This window comes from Maniola hyperantus, chromosome 1 (genome assembly GCF_902806685.2).
Source record: "Maniola hyperantus chromosome 1, iAphHyp1.2, whole genome shotgun sequence".
NCBI lineage: Eukaryota > Metazoa > Arthropoda > Insecta > Lepidoptera > Nymphalidae > Maniola > Maniola hyperantus.
This window is the reverse complement of record NC_048536.1, coordinates 4170209-4193790: the sequence shown is the minus strand read 5'-3', so window position 1 is coordinate 4193790 and position 23582 is coordinate 4170209. Positions and strand designations below refer to the sequence as shown.

Genomic DNA, 23582 nt, shown 5'->3' with positions numbered 1-23582 from the left:
GCGCGGCTTCGTGGACCTTGCATTGAGAGTGGTGCGGATTTGAGCCGACCAAGCATCGGTCTACGTCCCTGAGATCTCTTTTCATGTGCTTTGCCAGTACTTAGTCACAATATTTTCAAGGTGTAGATAGCTTCAATATGATTTTGGACCATATCAATTTTAGCGTTTAAACAACGGGCTGTGCGGGCAGCGGCGCGTAGTCTTGCGTGCGCGAACTTACTCCCTTGAAAAAGGACCCCGGATGAGTTTGAAACTCGTCGGGCTAACGTCGACTAAACACGTGAGTATAGCCGGGTGAGAGATATTACATATCAATTTTAATAATGAAAGAAGCTTGAGTTGGTCGTAACCAAACTATTTTACATTCTTCTGGTTATTATAGTAGGTAAAACTCAGAAGTAGGGCTTTGGCATATCATTTACTCAGCTCAGCTCTCTGAGTCACGCATCCCGCAGCACTGCGTTATATTTACGATACGCAGCGGAAATTGTGGTATGTAATTATTGTGAGCCGAGGTCTCTGATGGAGTCCTGCCCGTTACTTGGAATTAATCTGAATTGCCACAAATAACTAGGTACTAAATTGTTACGCGAATTTTGCATAACACAAGTAGGTATGTATAATATAACTAAAACATAGAGCCGTCCATTTTACAAGGATTTCTACACAGAGATCGACTTGATTATATTGACCTGTACAATTTAGTCTTTATTCATCTATCAGTAAGGTCAAGGACAGTCGTATCAAATCCGGTATTTGCCAACTAGTCAAATCAGTAACTTTTTATCAAACGTCAAAACGCGCGCTTAGTAGTACCTCTGGGAAATTCTATGAAATGCCGGTATGTGACGTCACAATCATTTGACGTGCTTTTTTAGTTCAATCGATAATTTAAAATTGTTGTCACACATAAAACTAACAAAGGATGTGGAATTTACGTATTTTGGAAGACGCTCTATTTAATAATCACTGAGAAATAATTTATTTTTGACATAGTCAATTATACCGTATTGAAAAGTTTGCCAAATTGCCACGTCTGACCCTGACCTATGATATTACCGGGCTTGAATCAGCTTGGAATGGCCCGGGAATCAACTGGGAATTGTGATGCTTGAATGAAAATTGGGTTACTTGTATTTTATACTGATATATACCATAGATCAGTCGTCGTATTAAGTAATATTTGCGGTTACATTTAGTAATATAATCTCACCACAACAAACCCTCAGCTGAGGCGATGCCAACGAACCTATTAACCGGTTTTTGTAAGAATAACCGACGTTTGTAGAACTTCTAAGTTATCTTTTGATTTGAACTTGAACACACACGCCGTAATAGTAATAATAAACATTTATTTCAGATATTTCATCCATAATGTGTTAGTAACAGTGGAGGTTATTAACTATGTTATAACTAAATTAGATTGCAGTTATTATTAACTAATTTAAATTATCTTAGTTCATGTACCCCCTTGACCACTTGATGTTCATGTGTATGTACACCCAGTGCTTCATAAAAGGGTGTTCCCACTTCGCAGCCGATGTTCTCAGAATACTGTTGGAGCTCCCGCGCACTCTGCTCGTCACAGATGCTGCTCTTTTTCTCATAGTGGCGTAAAAATCATCAGTGTGAGCAAATATCTGTGACGCACTGCACAAGCGCGGCAGCCCCATCAGTACTCCACAATAACGCCTACCTACTTTAAATTCTGCTGCCTACTAAGATTTTGATGCGAAATAAACTTTTTAAAATATTTGGATGTTAATCTAAAATGTTATGTCTGAATACCTCTTTAAATGTGCCAATTGCCAAGTCATAAAAAAGAGAGTAGTAAGGGGTTACCGTCCCACATGTTCTAGCTTTAGCAGTTTGGGCTGGGTGAATAAGGTCATGGTTTTATTTATATAGATGGCAGTAGCTCTGGTTCACTGTACATATAAATTATCTTCCATTAAGATAATGTGATCGTGTAGTTAATTCACTCGTCGAGACCATCAAGGTCATGATGATTGTAACACGCATAATCAAGTCGGTCACGAAATAATTATATCTTCTTCCTATTCCGAAATTTGATTCTGTGGTAATTTATTTTAATACCTCCGTAATTAGGGTTCCGTACCTCAAAAGGAAAAACGGAACCCTTATAGGATCACTTTGTTGTCTGTCTGTCTGTCTGTCTGTCTGTCTGTCTGGGTACTTCCCGTTGACCTAGAATCATGAAATTTGGCAGGTAGGTAGATCTTATAGCTGACATTTGGGGAAAAATCTGAAAACCGTGAATTTAGGGTTAGATCACACAAAAAAAATTAAATTGTGGTCATGAACTAATAATTCTAATAAGACTATATCAAGTGGGGTATCATATGAAAGGTCTTCACCTGTACATTCTAAAACAGATTTTTATTTATTTTTATGCATCATAGTTTTTGAATTATCGTGCAAAATGTCGAAAAATACGACTGTAGTACGGAACCCTCATTGCGCGAGCCTGACTCGCGCTTGGCCGGTTTTTTTTATTGTAAGATAGGCTTGTGTCTGACCACAAGGTCTAGGTTGGAGCTCGCTTGCCTAAAATATGCCTATTCACTCTGCGTCATGGACTTATATATCACTTCGTAAGGACAGGATTATTGAACAAACAAAATGGCACCGACTCTTGAGCCAGCGATGGATTGATCATGATGATGATGATATAGATAAACTCATCATTGAATCTGGTGCCCAAAGTTCAGTTATTGTTTTAAATTGCTGATAAACGAAACTCGTTCGATACATACATCCAACTAGCTTACGCTCGCGACTTTGTCCGCGTGGACTACACAAATTTCAAACCTCTATTTCACCCCCTTAGAGGTTGAATTTTCAAAAATCCTTTCTCGCCTACATGCCTACGTCATAAAAGCTATCTGCATGCCAAATTTCAGCCCGATCCGTCCAGTAGTTTGAGCTGTGCGTTGATAGATCAATCAGTCAGTCAGTCACCTTTTTTTCCTTTTATATATTTAGATTTGTATGTAAATCTGTAGGACGATTGTCTAAAACCTGCATCAATCATTATTACAATCTCAATTATTGTGATTGGCTGAATTTGTGCGATTCTTGTTGCAACAATGCATTGTAGCCAATAGTGAGCGAGCATCAACCAATCAGAGATGATTGCGATCGTAACATTGTAGCTGTCATTCTCCCGCCTGAACTGTGCGGGCGGCGGCTTAATAGATGGGCTGTTTATAGTTGTTCGTTCTTCATGATGGCTTGAAGTGTCATTTCGATTTCTTGTTTGTGTCGATCCTTATTCTGGCTCTGAGTAATTCTTTACACATTCCGTATTACGATCCGTTTTTATGGCAAACCATTACTTGCATCGTAAAGCCTCATGCGCTAATGAAAGGAAATATTGTTTTCCCTTATTTATGTTTGCGCCCCCTTCGTTTATTTTAGCGCTATTAAATTTCACCGCGCGACCCTACTGGTTATAGCTTAAAAGGACCGGAATCCTTATTAAGGTTGGCGGATTCTAATTCCAACCCAATACCTACGTCTTTGTTTTCTTTGTAAAAACTTGTAACAACTAACTACGTAGAAATGAAATACATAAATCATCATCAACCCATCAGCGGCTCACTACAGAGCACGGGTCTCCTCTCAGAGTGAGAAGGGTTTGGCCATAGTCTCCAACGCTGGCCATGTGCGGATTGGTAGACTTCACACACCTTTGAGAACATTATGGAGAACTCTCAGGCATGCAGGTTTCCTCACGATGTTTTCCTTCGCCGTTAAAGCAAGTGATAATTTATTAATTAAAACGCACATAACTCCGAAAAGTTATAGGTGCGTGCCCGGGATCGAGCCCCCGACCTCTGATTAGAAGGCGGACGACCTAACCACTAGGCTATCACAGGTTCATAAAACATAAATACAACTCGTTAAATAATTAGTTATTTTATCATTATATGCTTACTTTTAAATGGGTTAAGTTATAAAAACTCGAATATAACATAAACACACACGACTGATTTGGAAATGTCGTCACCTTATCTTGTTTTAATTTGTCTTGAGTTCCAAGCTGAATTAGGTCACCCAAATATTTTACTATAGGTAACTCGTAAATCGTAATTTATGATGAACAATGTTTTTAGTTTGTTCCAATACAGACGAACTAAGATATCAAAATTATTTAGTCTCTGTTAGGCAACTAAGTACCTACAGAACGCGGCCAAAAGTGATGGAACATCGATCTTTAGAAGATGACAGCAGATTTGTAGAGCACTGTCTCGTTCGTCAAGACCGACAAAGCGTCATATGGGTATGAGTGACAGAGACAACGCTTTTCGTCACTTTTGACCGCCTACTGTACTAATCTAGTTTTGTTAGATGTTGTTGTTTGTGCTATAAAAGGATCTCTCTTTGTTTCAGATTTATCAAAGAACCGCTTCAGTGAAGTGCCTGATGAAGTGACCACGTATATTTATTTAGAAAAATTGTTACTGTCACAAAATATTATAAGAAGTGTGCCAGACGGTGTCGGTGGACTGCAGTCACTTACATACTTAGATCTTAGGTAAGTGAATAGAAACACTGCATTTTATAAATGTAACGAAGTATATTTTTAACTTATTCAACGAAATTAAGTTTGGTAAGTCTTACTAACTTGTAAATATAACTAAAAACCGGCAGAACCCTGGATAGGATAGAATCTAGTCGAACTTGCTTCGACTTATCACGTGAGTTCAGCCGGTTTTTAGTTGTATTTACAATATATATATATATATCACTCTTTTTAAACGCTCATTATAATATTATAAAGTTCCTAAGAGCGGGATTAGACGGTCCATTTTCGACTATTTACTCAAATAAAACATCTAAACGTTTTTATTGATTGATGATCTGATAGCCGATTAATCATCTTTTAGTTTAAAATAATTCACTTTAGATAAACTGTCTAAATAGGTTCCTAGAAAATATACAAAAACGGAATGTAAAATATAACTTCACTCAACTAAATATTATGTTAGTAAGTAGTTAAGTACCTAATATGTAAACTAAACGCAACAGGTTATTCCACTATGACACTGTTATTGTTATTTACTTAGTTACTTAACCATTGTGCCCAAACAAGATAAGCCTTCGATCCCTGCTGTTATCCTTTAATTTATTGAACAACGGAAATCGAATGGCTAACACTGTTGAATTTAAATCAGCTAAGTACCTAATATCGATTTCTGAACAATTTCTTGATTTGGATCATAATTCAAACAGAGATACTGAGGCTGATTCTCTTGAACACAATCTCTAAACTAAACTAGATTAACAGGTCTAAATCTAGTGCTATCATTTTCCGCAAGCAACATTATGAAAGGGATAGCAATAGATTTAGATGTGTCATTTTAGTTTAGTTTAGAGATTGTGTACAACGGAATTAGCCACGATATCATCAAAAAAATATAAGTAATCCGCTTTCATCAAACCGCGGTAAATTTTTTTGTAGCTCATAAATATACGGTCCTTCGTCGGATTATTTATATTTGCATTTCAAAGTAAGTATGTACAATTAATATTCAATCACCAATTATATTCGTAAATATAACACGGTTCATCCTTATTGATAAAGCTAAACTAAGTAAGTATGCATACTTAATTGAATAAACATAACAGTCTTTAAATCTTTGTTTCTACTATAGTCCAAGAATCTTTCCTCACATGTCTACAAAACTTATTCACATTTTACATCACAAAAACTTAATAACCTACATTATTTTGTGATCCATCGTCGCGTGGTAATGACCGTTTCTCAATACTTGCATCATTTCCATTTTAACGTTGAGACGATATTCGTCTGGTATAGATTTCAGATGCGGTAACAGCGATAGGAGGAACAATTTGTCAGGATCCTCTGGTTCGTTCCTGCTATGGTTATTATCTACGCTTGCGAATGCGAATTCATCGATTTGTTTGTTGATAGTGCTTTTGATTGGCAATTCGATTGGTGCGTCATCGTTTGATCTGTAATCGTCGTTATCATCGTTATCGTCATCAGAACTCTGCTTGGTAAGTCGCAATCTCTTTTTAGGTTTCCACACTCTCTTCGTCCGTCGTCCGTCCTCCGAATCGCTTGACGCCACCTCCTGTGAGGTGTCTTGATTGTTCATTTTCAGTTTGAGGAATTGTAGCTGTTTGGCGTATAAATAAGGGCGTTTAGTTCTATTTGGATGCGAGATGTATTTCTGGAAGCAGTCCCTGATGCTTTTCCATTTCTTCTGGAGTTGGAGCTCTGCGAATTGAAAATAAGAAAAGTTAAGTAAATAAAATACATGAATACTTGTTGCTATTTTTCTCAAGTCGACTAAAAATCGCATTATAACAAACACAGCTACCACCTAATGGCTAAAGGCCACGGTAATATTTAGTACCTACTCTACTACCTACCAATGAAATGAGCTGAGTTTTATTAACAACGTAAATCTCGGCTTTATTTATTTTAACAATGAAAACAAAACATGAAGGAAATTGTTTCCAAATTGCCCCAATCGGTAATCAAACCAGGAACCTCTCATACGACACCACACCTCAGCGCTCACCATTGCGCTTGGGAGGTCATCATACTACCATGTAGGTATGTAGACGTACCTATATTAGAATAGAATAGAATAAAATAGAATAATGTTTATTGCACGTTGCACTTAAAGTATAGGTAGGTACATAAAATACAAAACTGCAATAATAATAATATTTATGCCGATACAATGACAATGTAGTTTTCCTATAGGTAAATGATACATCAATGCAAGACATAATATTCAAAACGGTCCATAGTGTAAAAACGTATACCTACCTACCTACTTAACTAACTTAATAGGTATAACAAAGCGTTTACCTAGTTCCCGCATCTCGCTCTTGGAAATCTTGACGTCGCTCGTCATGAGTGTGCTCACGACCTCGGCCCACAATAGGTGCCTTTTATTCTTCGCCCTATAGTCGACGTGCTCGAAGTCCCATATACCCGGGCGTTTCTTCACCTCCTCGATGAGCCGTTCCGGATCGTACTCAAACTGGACAGTGTTGCTCATTTTGAAGATTTTTTCGGCTAGTTGTTATTGAACGTTTAAATCTGCGACCAGCGTGTAAACGCGGCTAACAACACGGGCGGCGGGCGCCGGGCGACTGACGCGCAGCGTGGGAACGCGCGGCGCGGTTTCAAAATGGCGGTGCGGTACGACTAGGTTGGCCACCGTGATTAAATTTTGTAACAGGATATTTAGCGTTTTTTTTTATTGAAATTGAAATAATAGGTATTGGTCGTAGCGATTGACCGTGTTTTCAGTATTTTGATCAATATAACATGTCACGTGTCTTTATATCATAGTATTTAGTTTCATATTTTGTGTTGGTATTGTTCGTTTTCTTTTAATGAATTTTTTGGTCATGAAATTTTCACCTTTTTGCGTAAGTATACTTATTTAACTTCAAGTTTGAAGTTACCGCTTAAGTAGTTTATTTCTTTTAATAACATTAATTATTTATAAAATGAGTAACTGACATTCTAACATACATAAATGTACAGCTTCAACCGGTGGATCTAGAAACTTGAAATTTAATATGGAGGTTTTCTCTATGACTCAGATCATAGCGCGAAACTAAGAAAAGGAATTTGGAAATTCCAATAAGATCCTTAAAACCCTAAATCCACGTTGTCGTAGTCACTAGTTTAAAATCACTACCCATAATATTATTAATGCTACTTTTGCGAAAGTGTATTAATTTGATGGTTTGTCCTTCAATCACGCTGCAACGGAGCAATAGATTGACGCGATTTTTTGGATAATTCTCTAAGGATATATTTAAAGATCAGGAAAGTGACACGGCAGTCTCCACGCCAACAGCAAACGCTGTATTACCTCGCGCGCTGGACTTTGCGTTCCTTATGTTACACTTCATAGATTACCACGTGTACTCGACGTAGGTAATGTTGCAGTAATAGCAATAATTCCTGCCCCGTTAACACTAAAGTCGAGATTATTAAATCAATTTGATTGAGAAATTATTAGACATAAACGCGCAGGAGTATGTACCTAAATAGTAGTCACCCTACTCGTAACTGCGTATCTCTATCAGTGTTTCCATGTACACGGTAATTACCGTAGATGCACCGTAATTCAGCCCTAATCTACCGTCAAGGTAATATAGCCATTACCTTGACCGTGTCACCGTAATACATAATCACGTTAAAAATTCAGAATATACTGCGTAATACGAGTACGAATCTCAGTCACCTAAGCATATTTCGTAATGGCAACATTTCTCTTGCTCTCGGTTTAAGCATCAAATCTCAGCAATCTATTTTCATCCTTATTCAAGCAATTAGGAAGGAGTAAAATGTAAAACTAATGAGATTTAACAAAATATTAATATGAATAAATCCGTATATGAAAAAGATATTGCTATGCTAGGAGACTCAGAATAATATTAATAGTTGATTAAAAAGCAAATTCGTGACGTTTTTTCTTTTAAAAATGACACGGTAATTTACACGGTATTCTTTTAGCTAATCCACCGTAATTTAATCTAGAAACACCGTAATTTTAACCCTTGAACACGGTAATTCTCGATTTACTTATGGAAACACTGATCTCTATCGAGCGAGGTGACCCTGCCCGGAGAGGGGACGCGCGGGCACGCGGCGGGCGCCGGCCGCGTCCGCCGCTCCGCGCCGCGGGAACACGCCACCCGGAGGGCACCGGCACTCGGCAGTCTCCACGCCAGCCACGCCAACAACAAACGCTGTAATTGCCTCGCGCGCTGGACGCACGCTGTCCTTACGTCACGCTTCACACTTTACCAAGCGTAAACAACGTAATGTTACGTTGCAAAAATAGCCTATCATTCCTGCTCCGATTTTTTTTAATAATAATGATCTAATTACTATTGTAGTACTTCTTTAGTATGGAGGAGATTAGGGTCGTCACAATTTTATTGCTACAATTTACTTGCTTGCTGTTTGGCTAAATTTATGGTAGGTAGGTAATAGGTATTCTTGCTGCAACTCGGTGCATTTAAGCCAGTAGACGCTTGTAACAAACTTGCGTATATGAAAATACTAATTATTAGTTCATGACCACAATTTTTTTTTTTTTTGTGTGATATAACCACGGTTTTCAGATTTTTTTCCCGTAATACCAGCTATAAGACCCACCTACCTATCAAACATGATTCTAGGTCAACGGGAAGTACCCTGTAGGTTTCTTGCCAGACAGACGGACAGACAGACAGACAACAAAGTGATCCTATAAGGGTTCCGTTTTTCCTTTTGAGGTACGGAATCCTAAAAAAGTTGTCAAACAGCGGCGGTATTGATTGACATTGTCAATATGTAGCATGTGCATTGCCGCATTTGTTTTTTTGGCTAAATTCTTCCTAACATGGTCTATTTTAAGCGTTGCCGATGAACATTGTAATCTAACTACTTAAGTATAATGCCTAAAAATACTTCTCACGCGCCATTTTAACAGTCATTTATTTATTTTTAGTTTTCATGTACTTACCAAAATTGTAGTTACAAAGTATCTAATAATAAATTAAGTTACATTGGAAATGCTTATCTCTAAATAGAGATTTCTTTCAGCTTCCCATTCAAGTGTCAAAAGTTTTATGTGTCAAATATTATGTCAAAAGTACGATTTTAGTCCTTATTTTAAAGACGTATTTTTGACATGACAGTTGATCCATAGGGTTAAAATGGCGCGTGAGAAGTCATTTTCTACGGATTATAAATTAGGTATAAGGATTAAAAGTAGGGAGTAGTGACGACAGTGACTATCTTTCTGCGGCAGATGATTTTGATCGTAGTTAAGTCGTATGCATACTGGTAGAGTAGATATAATCTAGCTGGGATATAGAGGCCTAGGCGTTAGGCCGGTTTCGCAACCATCTCTTATTGATATTTTTATGTTATACAAATTATAAAGTGGAAAAACCTGCCAGGACTCGTTGTCCTCAAACGGACACTGACTTTTTTATGAATTAAACTGCACGTTGAAGATAAAACGAAATGGATTCCTGAGCCTTCAGTGAAGCTTTGAGCGTCAAAGATAGTTAGGGATCTTGTAACAAAACATCAAAGTTTCGACGTCAGTAGTAGTGCGGGTCTTCTCCGTTTGGCCGGAACGGCCAGACGGGGGTACGGGCCTCGAGGCTTGGCCTCTCTACCCGGGTGTGGCACAGGGCAACTTCGTGCCCCGGTGTCGCTCTTCAAGCCGGGATTTCACCGGCTAGGGCCCGCCATCTTGGCTTATGGCCCTGGTGACTTGTATCTCTTCCGTTAATTCTCCGCGCAGCGGGTGACTCGAGCCACTTCGCCGCGCGCGCATAAATTGTAAGCCCGTGTGTGTCTCTTTTCGGGATGGGTCTCCGCACGACCGACGCCAGGCTCGTCAAATGTTACCTACATTTGACGCTAGGACTAAGTAAGCTATAAAAAAACTATATTTCTTTGATTTCACGTCAAAATATTTGACACATCTTCGATTTAGGATCAAACCGAAAATTCCCTCACTCAGTACACTCTGGTTTAAGGGTGGAAACCCACGGACGCGGAGCTGTGGGGATTGTAGCGGAGCGGAGCACACAGTTTCCACTCATGATTGTGGGGATTTCTACCACTGTGATTGGCCAATTCACGGTCCGCTCCGCCCATCTCCGCGTCAGTGGAAACGCACCCTTACGACGGTTATGCACTCATCCGATTCCGTGAAAATAAGTTCCGAAGTAGTCACAGAAATATTTTTATGGTAGGTCACTTTTGACATATTATTATGACATGACGTAGATATTTTTATATCCGTATTTTCACGAATTCGGATCGGATGAGTGCGTGATCGCTCTTACTGTGAGCGTAACCACCTGTCATGCAACTAGACTTTGGTGCATCTATTCACAATACTTTATTTCACGGCTTCCCTGCGCGTGATTTTTGAATGATCACCAGATAAATCCATCACTTTCACTCGACTCGAACCAATCGTGCGTTCAGTAATAATATGTAACCAGTACAAACAAATGTTGTGCCACAGCTAGGGTTGCCAACTTTTATTAGAAGAAATAGAGTAGGTATATCTAATTTCAAAGGAGGTAAATAAAGAGTACGGACTTCCAAAAAAGAGTATCATTTATTTTATACTTTTGAAAAGGTACACAATGAAAAATTCGTGTTTCGTGTTAACGTAACCTCAAAACAACTTGTGACATGACATTGACATAATGATATTAGTGGCTGCGTTCAGAAACGTCTAAATTCGGGATATCAACGTATTAACAGTAAATAGTTGACTTTTTTGGTTATGAATTATGATAATAGGTTAGCATAATATTACATGACTGACACTACTAGTGTCAGTCATGTCAGTAAACATTTTGTAAAAAAGAGTATTTTAGCATACTCTATTAGTGTTATAGATTATAGAGTACGCGTACATGATATAGAGTACAATACTCTATTTTAGAGTACGGTTGGCAACCCTAGCCACAGCCTAAACAGCGGCGGCATGTCACTGGTGACCGAATTTCGTCACTTTGTCGTAATATTTTGTTTCAATTTGTAGTTGGTAGGTAACTATTGCAGATATCGCTTGCATGAGTCTTTAAATCAATCACCTGTTCCATAAACTGCCTTATCTAAGCTTCACACGAACAATCTTCATGTTTTCATGGCATTGGCAAAGGATGTCGAATAGGAATGCAAATAGGCATGTCTTCAATCGAAGAATTGTGAATTATATCTACAACGTTTTATAGCTATAGTTCGTGACAGGACGAGATGGCAATCGGGGTATGAGGCGGGGGGACGCCCCGCACACCCGCACGTCATCCTCGCTATCCCGCATCGCGTTAGCGCGAGGGTTGTGCCGGTGTACGTGGCGTCCCGATTGCCATCGCACCCTGTTGCGTACCTACTTATAATACCAGATACTCAATAAATATTAATTATAGTACGCGACAGGCCGAAATGGCAATCGGGGTATGAGGCGGGGGGACGCCCCGCACACCCACACCACGTCACCCGCGCAATCCTGTGGCCCTACCGCGGTTGTTTGACAGCTACAATGTCACGATCGCAATCATCTCTGATTGGTTAATGCTCGCTCACTATTGGCCAGAATGCATTGTAGCAACAAGAATCGCACAAATTCAGCCAATCAGAACAATTGAGATTGTAATAATGATTGATGCAGGTTTTAGACAATCGCCCTACAGCACCCGGTCAGCGCGGAGGCTGTGTGGGTGTGCGGGGCGTCTCCACCGCGATTGCCATCTCGACCTGTCTCGTACTATAGATACTTAATATAATATATCGTACTTTAGTACTTAACTCAGGAAAGATATAGTAGGTAGGTAGTAGGTATCAGGTATGGCTTATATGCAAAATATGGTAGGTATTTCAAAATGTTTACGGTAAAGGCATGATCTACGGTAAAAACCGATACGTACCTATATTACATGTTCTGCAAACTGTGGGCCTACCGCGGTAGTTTGACAGCTACAGTGTGACGATCGCAATCACCTCCGATTGGTTGACGCTCGCTCTCTATTGGCTACAATGCATTGTTGCAACAAGAATCGCACAAATTCAGCCAATCAGAACAATTGAGATTGTAATAATGATTGATGCAGGTTTTAGACAATCGCCCTACTGATGAGTGTTCAGTAGCGATAATTCGGTAGTGGTTTTTTTTTTTTTTAAAGAATATTAGCCATGTTGAATGACTAATATTCCCCTTTTCTCTCCAACTAAGCGTCAAGCTTGTGCTAGGAGTAGGTACGACAATAGTGCAACGGGCGGGGTTTGAACCGTCGACCTTTCGGTTTTCAGTCCACTCCTTTACTGGTTGAGCTATTGAAGCTCTGAACACAATACACAGTTGTACACAATATAGGTATTAGTTAAACTTTACCTAACTTTTTTTTAAAGTACCTACTCTGTATAGTATGTGACAGGTCGAGATGGCAATCGGGGTGGGGACGCCCCGCACAACCGCACAGCCCCCGCACTATTAGCGTCCGTCCGCCTCATACCCCGGTTACCATCTCGATCTGTCGCATACTATGCTTATTATTTTTCAGTCCATCTTCGATTTTCTATGTTTTCCATGTTCCTTGTTCCTCGCGTGTTACTCAGACATTTTTTATTAAATTAGCTAGAGACGAATTCGATGGTGTTTTAAAAATAGTCGACAAAACGATTGTCGACTAAAAGCCATTGCCCTTTTATACAGAAATAACTACGAGACTGGCAAATTTCAAACGATGGCACTTATGATTGGACGAAACTTTATACACATAGTATATATCTTCTACTGTGTTTTGATCGCGAATTGTGTCGCTTATTAAATCTTTAAAAAGTGCAACCGTCGAATTTCTTGCTGGTTCTTCTCAGTAGGAAAGGCATTCCGAACCAGTGGTAGATGCATTTGACGATTCGAAAGTAGCTAGGTATTTGTAAATATTTATTTGAATAAAAATATTTTCCCCTTCTAGTCATCTAGTGCCTCATCGTCACATCAAAGTACCTATATCCGATCTAAAGACTGGATTGATTTATACTAGTACCCACTTAAATGTTGAGTGCTGTGCTAAAGCTAAAAAACCGGCCAAGTGCGAGTCCAGACACGCGCACTGAGGGTTCCGTACTACAATCGTATTTTATCGACATTTTGCACGATAATTCAAAAACTATGATGCATAAAAATAAATAAAAATCTGTTTTAGAATGCACAGGTAAAAGCCCTTTCATATGATACCCCACTTAATATAGTTATCTTAGAAAATTGAAAATACTAATTATTAGTTTATGACCACAATTTTTTTTTGTGTAATGTAACCACAAATTCACGGTTTTCAGATTTTCCCCCTAATGCCAGCTATAAGACCTACCTACCTGCCAAATTTCATGATTCTAGGTCAACGGGAAGTACCCTGTAGGTTTCTTGACAGACAGACAACAAAGTTCGGATCCTATAAGGGTTCCGTTTTTCCTTTTGAGGTACGGAACCCAAAAAACTAAAGCTCATTTCTCATTACGGGTTATAATCCGGTCAAAATAGACATTCAAGGTTACAATAATTCGCATGAAGCTAAAAATTGGTACGAATGTTGAGAACATCAATATAAATGAATTGTGATAAGTCTCGATCCATCGATTGGTGTTGATGATGATGATAGTACGCGACAGGTTGAAATGGCAATCGGGGAGGGAACGCCCCGCACACCCGCACAGCCCCCGCGCTAACCCAGTGCGGGCGAGCGCGGGTGACATGCGGGTGTGTCCCCCCGCCTCATACCCGATTGCTATCTCAACTTGTTACGGACTATTTTCCCTAAGTTTTGGTCGTAAAACCAAAAATGTCGTAACCCGGTAACTATCTTGTTTGCGTACGTCGTATAACGTTGTCACACACCGTAATTCCTGTAACAAAAAAGAACCGGTCAAGTGCGAGTTGAACTCGCATACAAGGGCTCCGTACCATCGTACAAGATTACGGACAGCTCAATCTATTATGTGATTTAGTACACTAATTACTAACAAGTACTAAATGTGATGTTTTTGTGATTTTGTTTTGAACTATTTAACTACATATTCACGGTTTTAAGATTATTTGATTTCCTTTCTTTCATGCTTTCAGCCCTTCATGATTGTAGGTCACCGGGAAGTACCCGGGTTTTGATTCACATGGGAGACAGACAAACAGACAACGAAGTGACCGTATAAGTGTTCCTTTTGAGGTACGGAACCCTAAAAAAACGCATTGTGATAACGCTAACAGTGAAGCGGTTTGTAGGTCGGTATAAAGATCAGTGGGCGGGGTGAACGACCGGGGATGTCACTGGTCACGGTCCCATGTTATATGTAGAATAGAATAGAATGAATGGCATGTGCATGACGTTCCAAGGTGTTGTGGTCTAGTTGCGGACGTGTATATCTATTTAAAATTAATTGCGCACGCCCTGGCTTCGCACGGGTAGCTTATTACAATTTTCGTAAGGATCTCTAATTTTTTTAAATAAATTAATATAGCCTGTGTCACTCAGGAATAATGTAGCCTTCCGATATTAAAGAATTTTCAAAATCGGTTCATTAGTTCCAAAGATTACCCCCTACAAACCAAATTACATTCTTTACCACTACTGCGAAAGTATGATTGTTTGTTGGTTTGTCCTTCAATCACATCGCAACGGAACAACGGATTGACGCGATTTTTTGCACGAGTATAGATAAAGAGGGCCTAACGTGCGCCCCGCGGGAAAATTTTGTCTACGCATTTTCATACGCATAAATGCGTAGACAAAATTTTCTCGTGGGCGTCTGTACGCACCTGACGTGCTGGATAGTACACAATGTCTGCGATATCAATATGGGCCGCCAATTACTCGATTGAAGAGTTTGATATATATAATACTAGCTGATCCCCGCGGCTTCGCCCGCGTAGATTTAGGTTTTTAAAGATCCCGTATAGCCTATGTCACTCAGGAATAATGTAGCTTTCTACTGGTGAAAGAATTTTTAAAATCGGTTCAGTAGTTCTAAAGATTACCCCCTACAAACAAACTTAACGACATTACCTCTTTATATAATATACAACGGGCCGTGCAGCAGAAATCGTAATATTTTAATTTCGCCATAACTTCAAAACCAAACGTCCAATTTTAATCATTCAAAGACCAAATATTATCTCCATAAACTGTTCTTAGTGATGAAATCATTTATTTTGATAAGGATTAATAGCATGAGTAAAATAAACGCGTTTAAATGTAGTCCAAAAAAAATTCAAGATTTTTAAATAAAAAAATGGTTGCTGTGCCTCACTCGACATAAATGGGTATAGTGTGTCGCGGACTTTTTTGTAGATATTTATAAGATCTACAATTAATTAGAACATTTTATGGTTCTATCTTTTATAGTTTAGGCAGCGTACGCAAAATAAGTAACTTTTCTGGTTGATTTTTTACACCTTGTGTCCGAAAAACCCAAATATCTTACGGAACCCTATTTTTTTCCAAAATAAAATATAGCCTATGTTACTCGTGGATAATGTAGCTTTCGAATGGTGAAAGAATTTTTAAAATCGGTCCAGTAGTTTTTGAGCCTATTCAGTACAAACAAACAATCATACAAACAAAGTTTTCCTCTTTATAATATTAGTAATATATATGTACTTTACAATCCTCAGTTGTATTTGTAGGTGATTAAGTAGGTAACCATGATTAGGTACATTAGTTAGTGTTGTGATTAGAAATTAGAATATGTTGATTATGTAGCAGGTCCAAGTTGCTCGTCACCTTACAACAGTTGCAGGAACCGTTACGTCTTAGAACTCTACGTAGAGTCGGTTAGATTATGCTTTTTCTGTAAATAGGTAGGTATAGTTACCAATTACCATGCAATGGAAACGTACATGTTATTAATAAGTAGGTACTGTCATTATATTATCCATTATGTTATTTCCCAAAGCCACCATGATCCAAACAAGCATCCAAACAAACGTTCCTCCCAGTGTTGGGGACGCATATATACGCAGAGAAACTTTCAGTTTTTATAAAATAAGGAAAGTCTGGCACGCGCTGGCTCTTAGGCCATAATTGGATTTTGAATGTACCTATGTGTCCGCGTAGCGACAGAAGGAAACTGTAAACGCTGTATATCGATTTTCGATGGATCCATTTAGAAAACTACTTTTACCCTAATTAGGTAAGGTAGTTACTTCTACTAGCAGTATTGAATTGGTCCTCGGAAAATCTCGATTGACCTTTCTGTTTCTGTAATATCTACTGTAGATATGTGATGATTTTCAATTACACAATTCCTTTTATGAATTATGATACTTCTGGCACGCGTTCCATTTTCAAAATGGATTTATTCTGCAGCAGTAAATAGTAATGGCGCGGGCGTCATTGTTTGCGTAAGCGACAATGCGCGCGCGCACGGCCGACTTTTTGTGTTATATACCCATTTCGTGTGTGTTAATCGTGTTTTGATTGAAGGGTATAGCGCTACATGGCTTTTGTGGTCGCGCTCTGTAAATTTTAGTTGGTAGGTTTTATCTAAAAATTCGTTTGTAGTTTATTGGGGCTTGTTGGTGTTTAAATCGCCCTAGTCCGTGGCCAAAAAAAAGTTGTTTGAAGTTGGCTTCAACTTCAAAGCCCTTGCTTGTATCACAGAGTTCCTTGCCCTCTTGAAGCTTGAGCTCTCGAATCTTAGCTCATCTTCAGTTTGTAATGAATACGCTAAACTGATTCGAAAGAAGAGGGTACTTATCAAAATTCTATTAAGAAAAAGCAAAAAAAAAAAACAGTTTTATTTTTAGTACTAAAGTTTACTACAGAATGACATGAATTATACATACCCATGCGGCCACCGATTTGTTATATTTACGAAACGTACGAAAATCTAGTATAGGTAGTGGGTACCTACGCTGACTGGTGACACACGTGCCTTGCACCGCGCGCCCTTTTCTATTTTACAAATGTAGGAAAAGCAAATAACCTGCAGTTAGAATGTCGCATGTCATGCCGTTAGCACACCAGCGCACTTCGCCTAACGCAAATGTCGACGTTTTACGTAAAGCGCATAAAGACGTTAGTTTCGCTACTGCATGCGAATGCATCGATGTGCTAAAGGCGTCAATCCATCAAAAGTCAATACAGATCATCTCTGTCGTAGACTATCTCCTAAGGTGGTGTTTATATACCTACAGTGCGACAAGGCTATCTTGGAGCGTGGCGAAAATCGGAACTAACGTTGCCATCAAGTGTGGGGACACTTGACGGCAACGTTACTTGACTTTGTTCTTGTTTAAATATTCTAAGCATTTCTAAGCCTTTCTCCAACAGCGCGGCAGCGCCCCTCTGTTAATGTCATTCAAGTGCCAAGAGAGCCTTGTCGCACTGTAAGTACTGTTTATGATAAGATGGCAACAAATATAAACTCCCCCACGTCCACGTGGATCCCGACCCTAAAGTGGAAATAGTTAATCGATATTAGATTGAACCTTGATTCACCCGCCTGGAACGATGGAACAATTTGCCAGAGGGGCGCGAATTAATGTCAACGCTGTTCTATAGAAATTAGAAACGGCACAGACTAAAGACAGGCGATAGATAGAGTGGGACCGGCATTTTTGGAACATGTTCACAGAAGCATATTTTAGAAAAAGATCGATTACTCTATAAAGGCTCCAGGGACAACGGACAACCCTCGACCTTTTGGATTTGGGCCGAATCGCGGAAGGGAGCCCGTTCGTTACCTACTTGCTCCGTTTTCCCGGGCCTTCTTGACTCCCTACAAATTAATACTATAAAAGCTCATTTACCTACTTAAATATTTCTTTTACATATCACTCGTTAATGAAATAGACAATACAAAAATAGCAAGTTTTCGAGCGAGCCAAGCATTCTTATTTTAGTGAAATGATGGTGATATCCGTCTGTCCGTCTTTTCGGTATCATCAACTTTTAGGTATAAGCCACCTTTCAATGGAGTTTTATGGAGTTGAAAGGTGTCGTATACCTAAAAGATTTGTTATGAAAATTAAAGGTATCCTATACTACACTTTACTAATATAAAGCTTATACATGTAGAACTGGTTTCATTTTCATGACGTCAATAATTACGGAGGCATCTGCGTAACTATTTTGTTAAGTCTGTGAGCGGATATGCCGACAGTATATCCCCTCTCTACAGTGACAATATGGTACTCAAAAGCAGCTTTTGCGATCTTTTCATGTAAACAAAAGTTGCAGAGTATTTTTTACTAAAAGCAGTAAAAAACCAAATGAGAAACGAGAGTAAAAGTGAATAATGCTCAAAACGAACTGTTTGCACTTTCTTGTATGTAGTTTATTTCGTTCCAAAGTATTCATGTTTTCTTTATTTAAGTGTAAAAAGAACCAAAAAAAAAATACAAGTTGTAAACTACCACTTTTACTTTCTTTTAGTTGAAACTCGAAATAATAAAATGGTTGTGCAAAATGTAAAGTAGGTAACTATTTAATTTTTTTAATTAATGATGTGTACCTAAGCTATGACAAATTAGCATAATTAAAATAAAAGAAACAACAATTTAATAACCATGAAAATGAACTAACAAACAAGGAGACCAAAAACAAAGGGCTCCCAATTAAAACATCAAATAAGTAAGTGATTTAGTATGGACCCTTTTCGCTTCAGGGCGCGACCCTTCATAAAGTCATCATCTGTAAGTCTCAAGTGTTAGGTACTTGTTAGTTAAGTGACATAAGTTAAATGTCAATAAAATTAACTCAAGATTTCTGTTTGCTTCCTTCACTTTTTATTTGATAGAAGATGAATGTATCATTCTTCGTGTGATATGGGCATCACACCACAAGAATGTAAATTGTAAATGAACAATAGAAGAAAAATCGGAATCACGGTTCCGCTTTTTATATTTAAATAACGCATTTCCACATGACTTCTCTAATCATGTTGACTACACTGTGGCCGCTATTTTTTAACGAACAATTAATGTTACTTTCTGCCTTTTTTTGTAAAATATCTCCGATCTTTCGAAATTCGCCAAACTAATTGATTCTTATTTATCTTTTTCTTTTGTGAACAGATTTTTTCCGCCAAATCACGTCTGATTTTTATCAGCTTAGGCTTTTACCGATATGCCGTGCTCAACTCGAACGTCAAAACTGAAGTATAAGCTTACCTGCCGAAGAAAAGCTTGGGCTTTTTCTTTAGAAACTATGACTGCAAGAGAAGCTAAACATTCAGGCGATACTAGTCAATGGTGGTGCACAATCTCTAACCTAAATTAAAATGACAGGTTTAAATATATTTTTATCCCTTTTCACAATGCTCCGTGCGAAAAAATAACATTAGCGGTTTGGACCTGTCCAATTTAGTTTATAGCTTGAATACAATAGATTAAACACCAATATGCGCCTAAGCCTAAAGCCGAAATTTCACTTCAAATTCCTACTGCAATAATTAGTAGAAAGTTGAAATTACCTTAAATAGTATCAAATATTAATTATAATATGAATAAACACCTTTGTTTTAATAAACGCATGCTTATGAACATTTTTATAACTCAACTTTTTGAAAGTCCTGTATGTTGTATGTATGCAATTCTAAGGTAAGTTATAATCATGCGAGTGAAGCTACGCGAGGGCGAACGTCTGAATGCTCAACTTGAGGTCATGGCATAAAACCTCAGTAAGTATATAAAAAAAGTTTAATGGAATGTACAGGTGTAGAGACTACGTAATTCCATTTCCATTTGCAGAGTAATGCGTAATGCACAACTATTAATGTGTGCGGTATATTTTAATGGCTTGATTGTGTTTCCTACGATCCATAGAGTTCCGGTCTGTTGAGCGGTTACCGTTAGATACCTTCTTTTATATCGTTATACAGGCACTTTATAATATTATCGAGTTCTCTACGTAATGTATAATTTCGTATTATGTGAAATGTCTCTGTATCTCTAATACTGGTATGTTATAATGACTTATTTCATATCTCTTAATTTTTGTAACTAACCTTATTATGCGTGAGGTATCTACGAGTAACCACCTGATACTTTAACTACTTTAACTACTTAAGTAATATATACGAGTATAATATGTCTTATTTCGTCATGTGTCTTCAATCTTCTTTAAGGCAGTTTATTATCTTATTATGCGTGGTTACCTCACACGTACATATATGACACACAATTCTGTACCAATTTGGTTTTTTAAAAACTCCGTGGGAACTGTTCGATTTTCCGGGATAAAAAGTAGCCTATGTCACTCTCCAGGTCTTTATCTATACCCATGCAAAAAATCGCGTCAATCCGTTGTACCGTTGCGACGTGATTGAAGGACAAACTAACAAACCCACAAACAAACACACTTTCGCATTTATAATAAGGGTACTTATATGTTCCAATGATGTACAAATTGGCACTGCCCGAGCAAAATTTAATTGATAACGAAATCTCAGGAACTGTAAAGCCTACAAACTTGAAATTTTGAAGGTAGTTTCCTTCTATGGCGTAGGCATCAGCTGAGAAACTGTTTTGAGAAAATCCATTTCTGAGGAGGTGAAATTAGGGTTGGAAGGTTATATGAAAGTCTTATGTTTTTGAAGTTAGAGTCGTGAAAATCGGCATTAAGGTTATTAGTTTTATATAATAAAAATCTGTGTAAACTATGTTAGGACATTATCCTTTAAGGGTGGTTAAATAGGGGATGGAAATCTGTATGGGAAAACACTAATTATTATATTAATTCTACTTATTATCAACTTAAAGGTAGATTCAACGTCTAAATGTAAGATTCAGAGTCCTAATGTCTGTTCTGCTTGGGCAATTTAGAGCACATGCTATATCTTCGCTTGTAACATACTTTAAATAATATGAGTAAATGCACAAAGCAATTGGGACATAACGTTCATCTTGAGATTCTGGCGAAACTTCATTGTTGGTGCCAAATATGGAAGCCTCGCTAACGGTCGGTCGCAATCATTTTATAAGTAGCGTCATACCAGTTTAATTGAGACTTTTTACTATGGTATGAGACAACAATCCGTATGTCTTGAACTGTTGTGCGTCAAACTAATACTGATAACTTTACCCTGAGCGAGATGAGTAACATCACGATTCACGACTCATCATCATAATACTAATATATCATGACTTACTGAGCTTTGAAACTACAATACACGGCCGAAAGTAATGTACGACCTTTAGAAGGAGATAGACGATTTGTAGAGCACTGTCTCTGTCGTTGAGACGGACAAAACGTCATACATAGGTATGAGTGACAGAGACAACGCTTTACAAAGCCGAAATATCATTCTAAAGGCCGATGTACATTACTTTCGGCTGCGTATTGTTGATAAATTCGTCACAGAAGTTGGATATTTAGGGTGTGGAATGTTGATTTAACGGCGAAGCAAAACACCGTGAGGAAACCTGCATGTCTGCGAGTTCTCCATAATGTTCTTGGCGTTAGGAATAAGTCTGCCAATCCGCGCTTGGCCAGATTGGTGGATTATGGTTTAGTTAAACCTTTCTCATTCTGAGAGGAGACCCGTATTCTGTAGTGAGCTGGCGATGTATTGATGATGATAATGATGTAAAAAAAAATTTTACAAAAAAAATATAAACCGACTTCGTTACACAAACACTAAAAATTGAAAAATAATTTAATTTATTACCGAATATATTATGTATACAAGAGTTAATATAGTTCCATAATAATACTTTTTGGTTCCGGTGCCAATTAGCTTTAGCTGCGCGAATCGTCTAGACTTCATATTTTTATGGGACTCCACAATGGCACCTCATTGGCACCGACCCCAAAAAATATTATTATGGAACTATATTAACTCTTGTATACATAATATATTCGGTAATAAATTAAATTATTTTTCAATTTTTAGTGTTTGTGTAACGAAGTCGGTTTTTATTTTTTTTGTAAAAAATTTTTATTTCACAATTTTTAGTGGCCCCATGGAATTATGCTATGACTGGTTAAAAGTCTACTGTTTACTAAGCTATTACACTGATCGCGAGCAATTTACTCTTATCCGTTGAGGAGTTCCAGTATCTATCTTCGAAGATATTCATCAGATCTTCACCAAATTGAAATGGGACCAACTTTGAAGTATACCCTTTCAAACAAAAAAATAATTTTCAAAATCGGTCTAGGCGTTTTCGAGTTATCGGGGAACATACATTAAAAAAAAAAAAAAAAAAAAAAAAAAAAATCCGACGAATTGAGAACCTCCTCCTTTTTTTGAAGTCGGTTAATGAGGAAGGGGGAGGTCTTTCAGCTCTTAGGCTGAAATCTATAGAGCGCACTTTGACTTAGCTCAGCCTTAAGTTTCAATTAAAACGAGACAAATTTTTGCCAGCGATATAACGCTGTCTCATTTTAACAGTGTCTTAAGTAAGTCTGAGCATAGTCAAAGTGCGCTCTATACTAGATCTCACCATCAGTCTATTGAAACCACAACAGAAAGGTGACACAAAACACTCTTGGGGCTCCTGCTCTTGTTTTTAAAGAAAGATGTAGCAGAGAAGGTAGGTCAGATTTTTAACTATACTTTGGAAAAGGTGCATTTAAAGGCTTTACATTCACTTCTTTCAAATCTTTACCAAGTTCTAAAAAACTGGGTCGTTAAATTTCGCTGCAATGAATCGTTAGTCTCAAAGGCGTTACAAGTTTTAAGTTTATTACATGAAAGCTGAGAAGGTATCATGGTTTTTACAACTTTTTAAAATACTTTTTGGTGCGTCGCAAAAAGTGCGATTTTTAATTTTTTTACTCACTACAAGTTAATTACTTATCGGTTTCCTTCAATCCACAGTCCATCGAACCCTATCTATTAATAAAAGTGGTATATACAGTAGTGCTGAATCCAGTTTCAAAGAACGTCTATGCGTCTAGACGAGTCCCTGCAAAAAAGGCCAGCTAAATAGCTAGACGTGTACCTATGTGCGTATTGTCGAGATAGCTTTTTGAAGTCGAAAAATTCTTGAAATCAAGGACCTTTTGAGTTTCAAGATTATGATCTGATT

At 38.1% G+C, this 23582-nt stretch overlaps 2 protein-coding genes across 2 annotated transcripts in view; one reads left to right on the top strand and one right to left on the bottom strand.

Annotated features, from left to right (window-relative positions):
* Positions 1 to 23582, top strand: part of Lrch (Leucine-rich-repeats and calponin homology domain protein) — a 67376-nt gene that overhangs the window by 23890 nt on the left and 19904 nt on the right. The window contains exon 2 of the mRNA XM_034984178.2: positions 4417 to 4561. Coding sequence (XP_034840069.1) covers positions 4417 to 4561 — 145 coding nt within the window. The remainder of the gene's footprint in view (positions 1 to 4416; positions 4562 to 23582) is intronic.
* LOC117996193 (uncharacterized) lies at positions 5677 to 7172 on the bottom strand. Its single transcript, XM_034984229.2, has 2 exons — positions 6875 to 7172; positions 5677 to 6271 (listed from the first exon to the last, which is right to left on the bottom strand). The coding sequence occupies exons 1-2, from the start codon at positions 7065 to 7067 to the stop codon at positions 5748 to 5750; spliced, it is 717 nt and encodes a 238-aa protein (XP_034840120.1). The 5' UTR covers positions 7068 to 7172; the 3' UTR covers positions 5677 to 5747.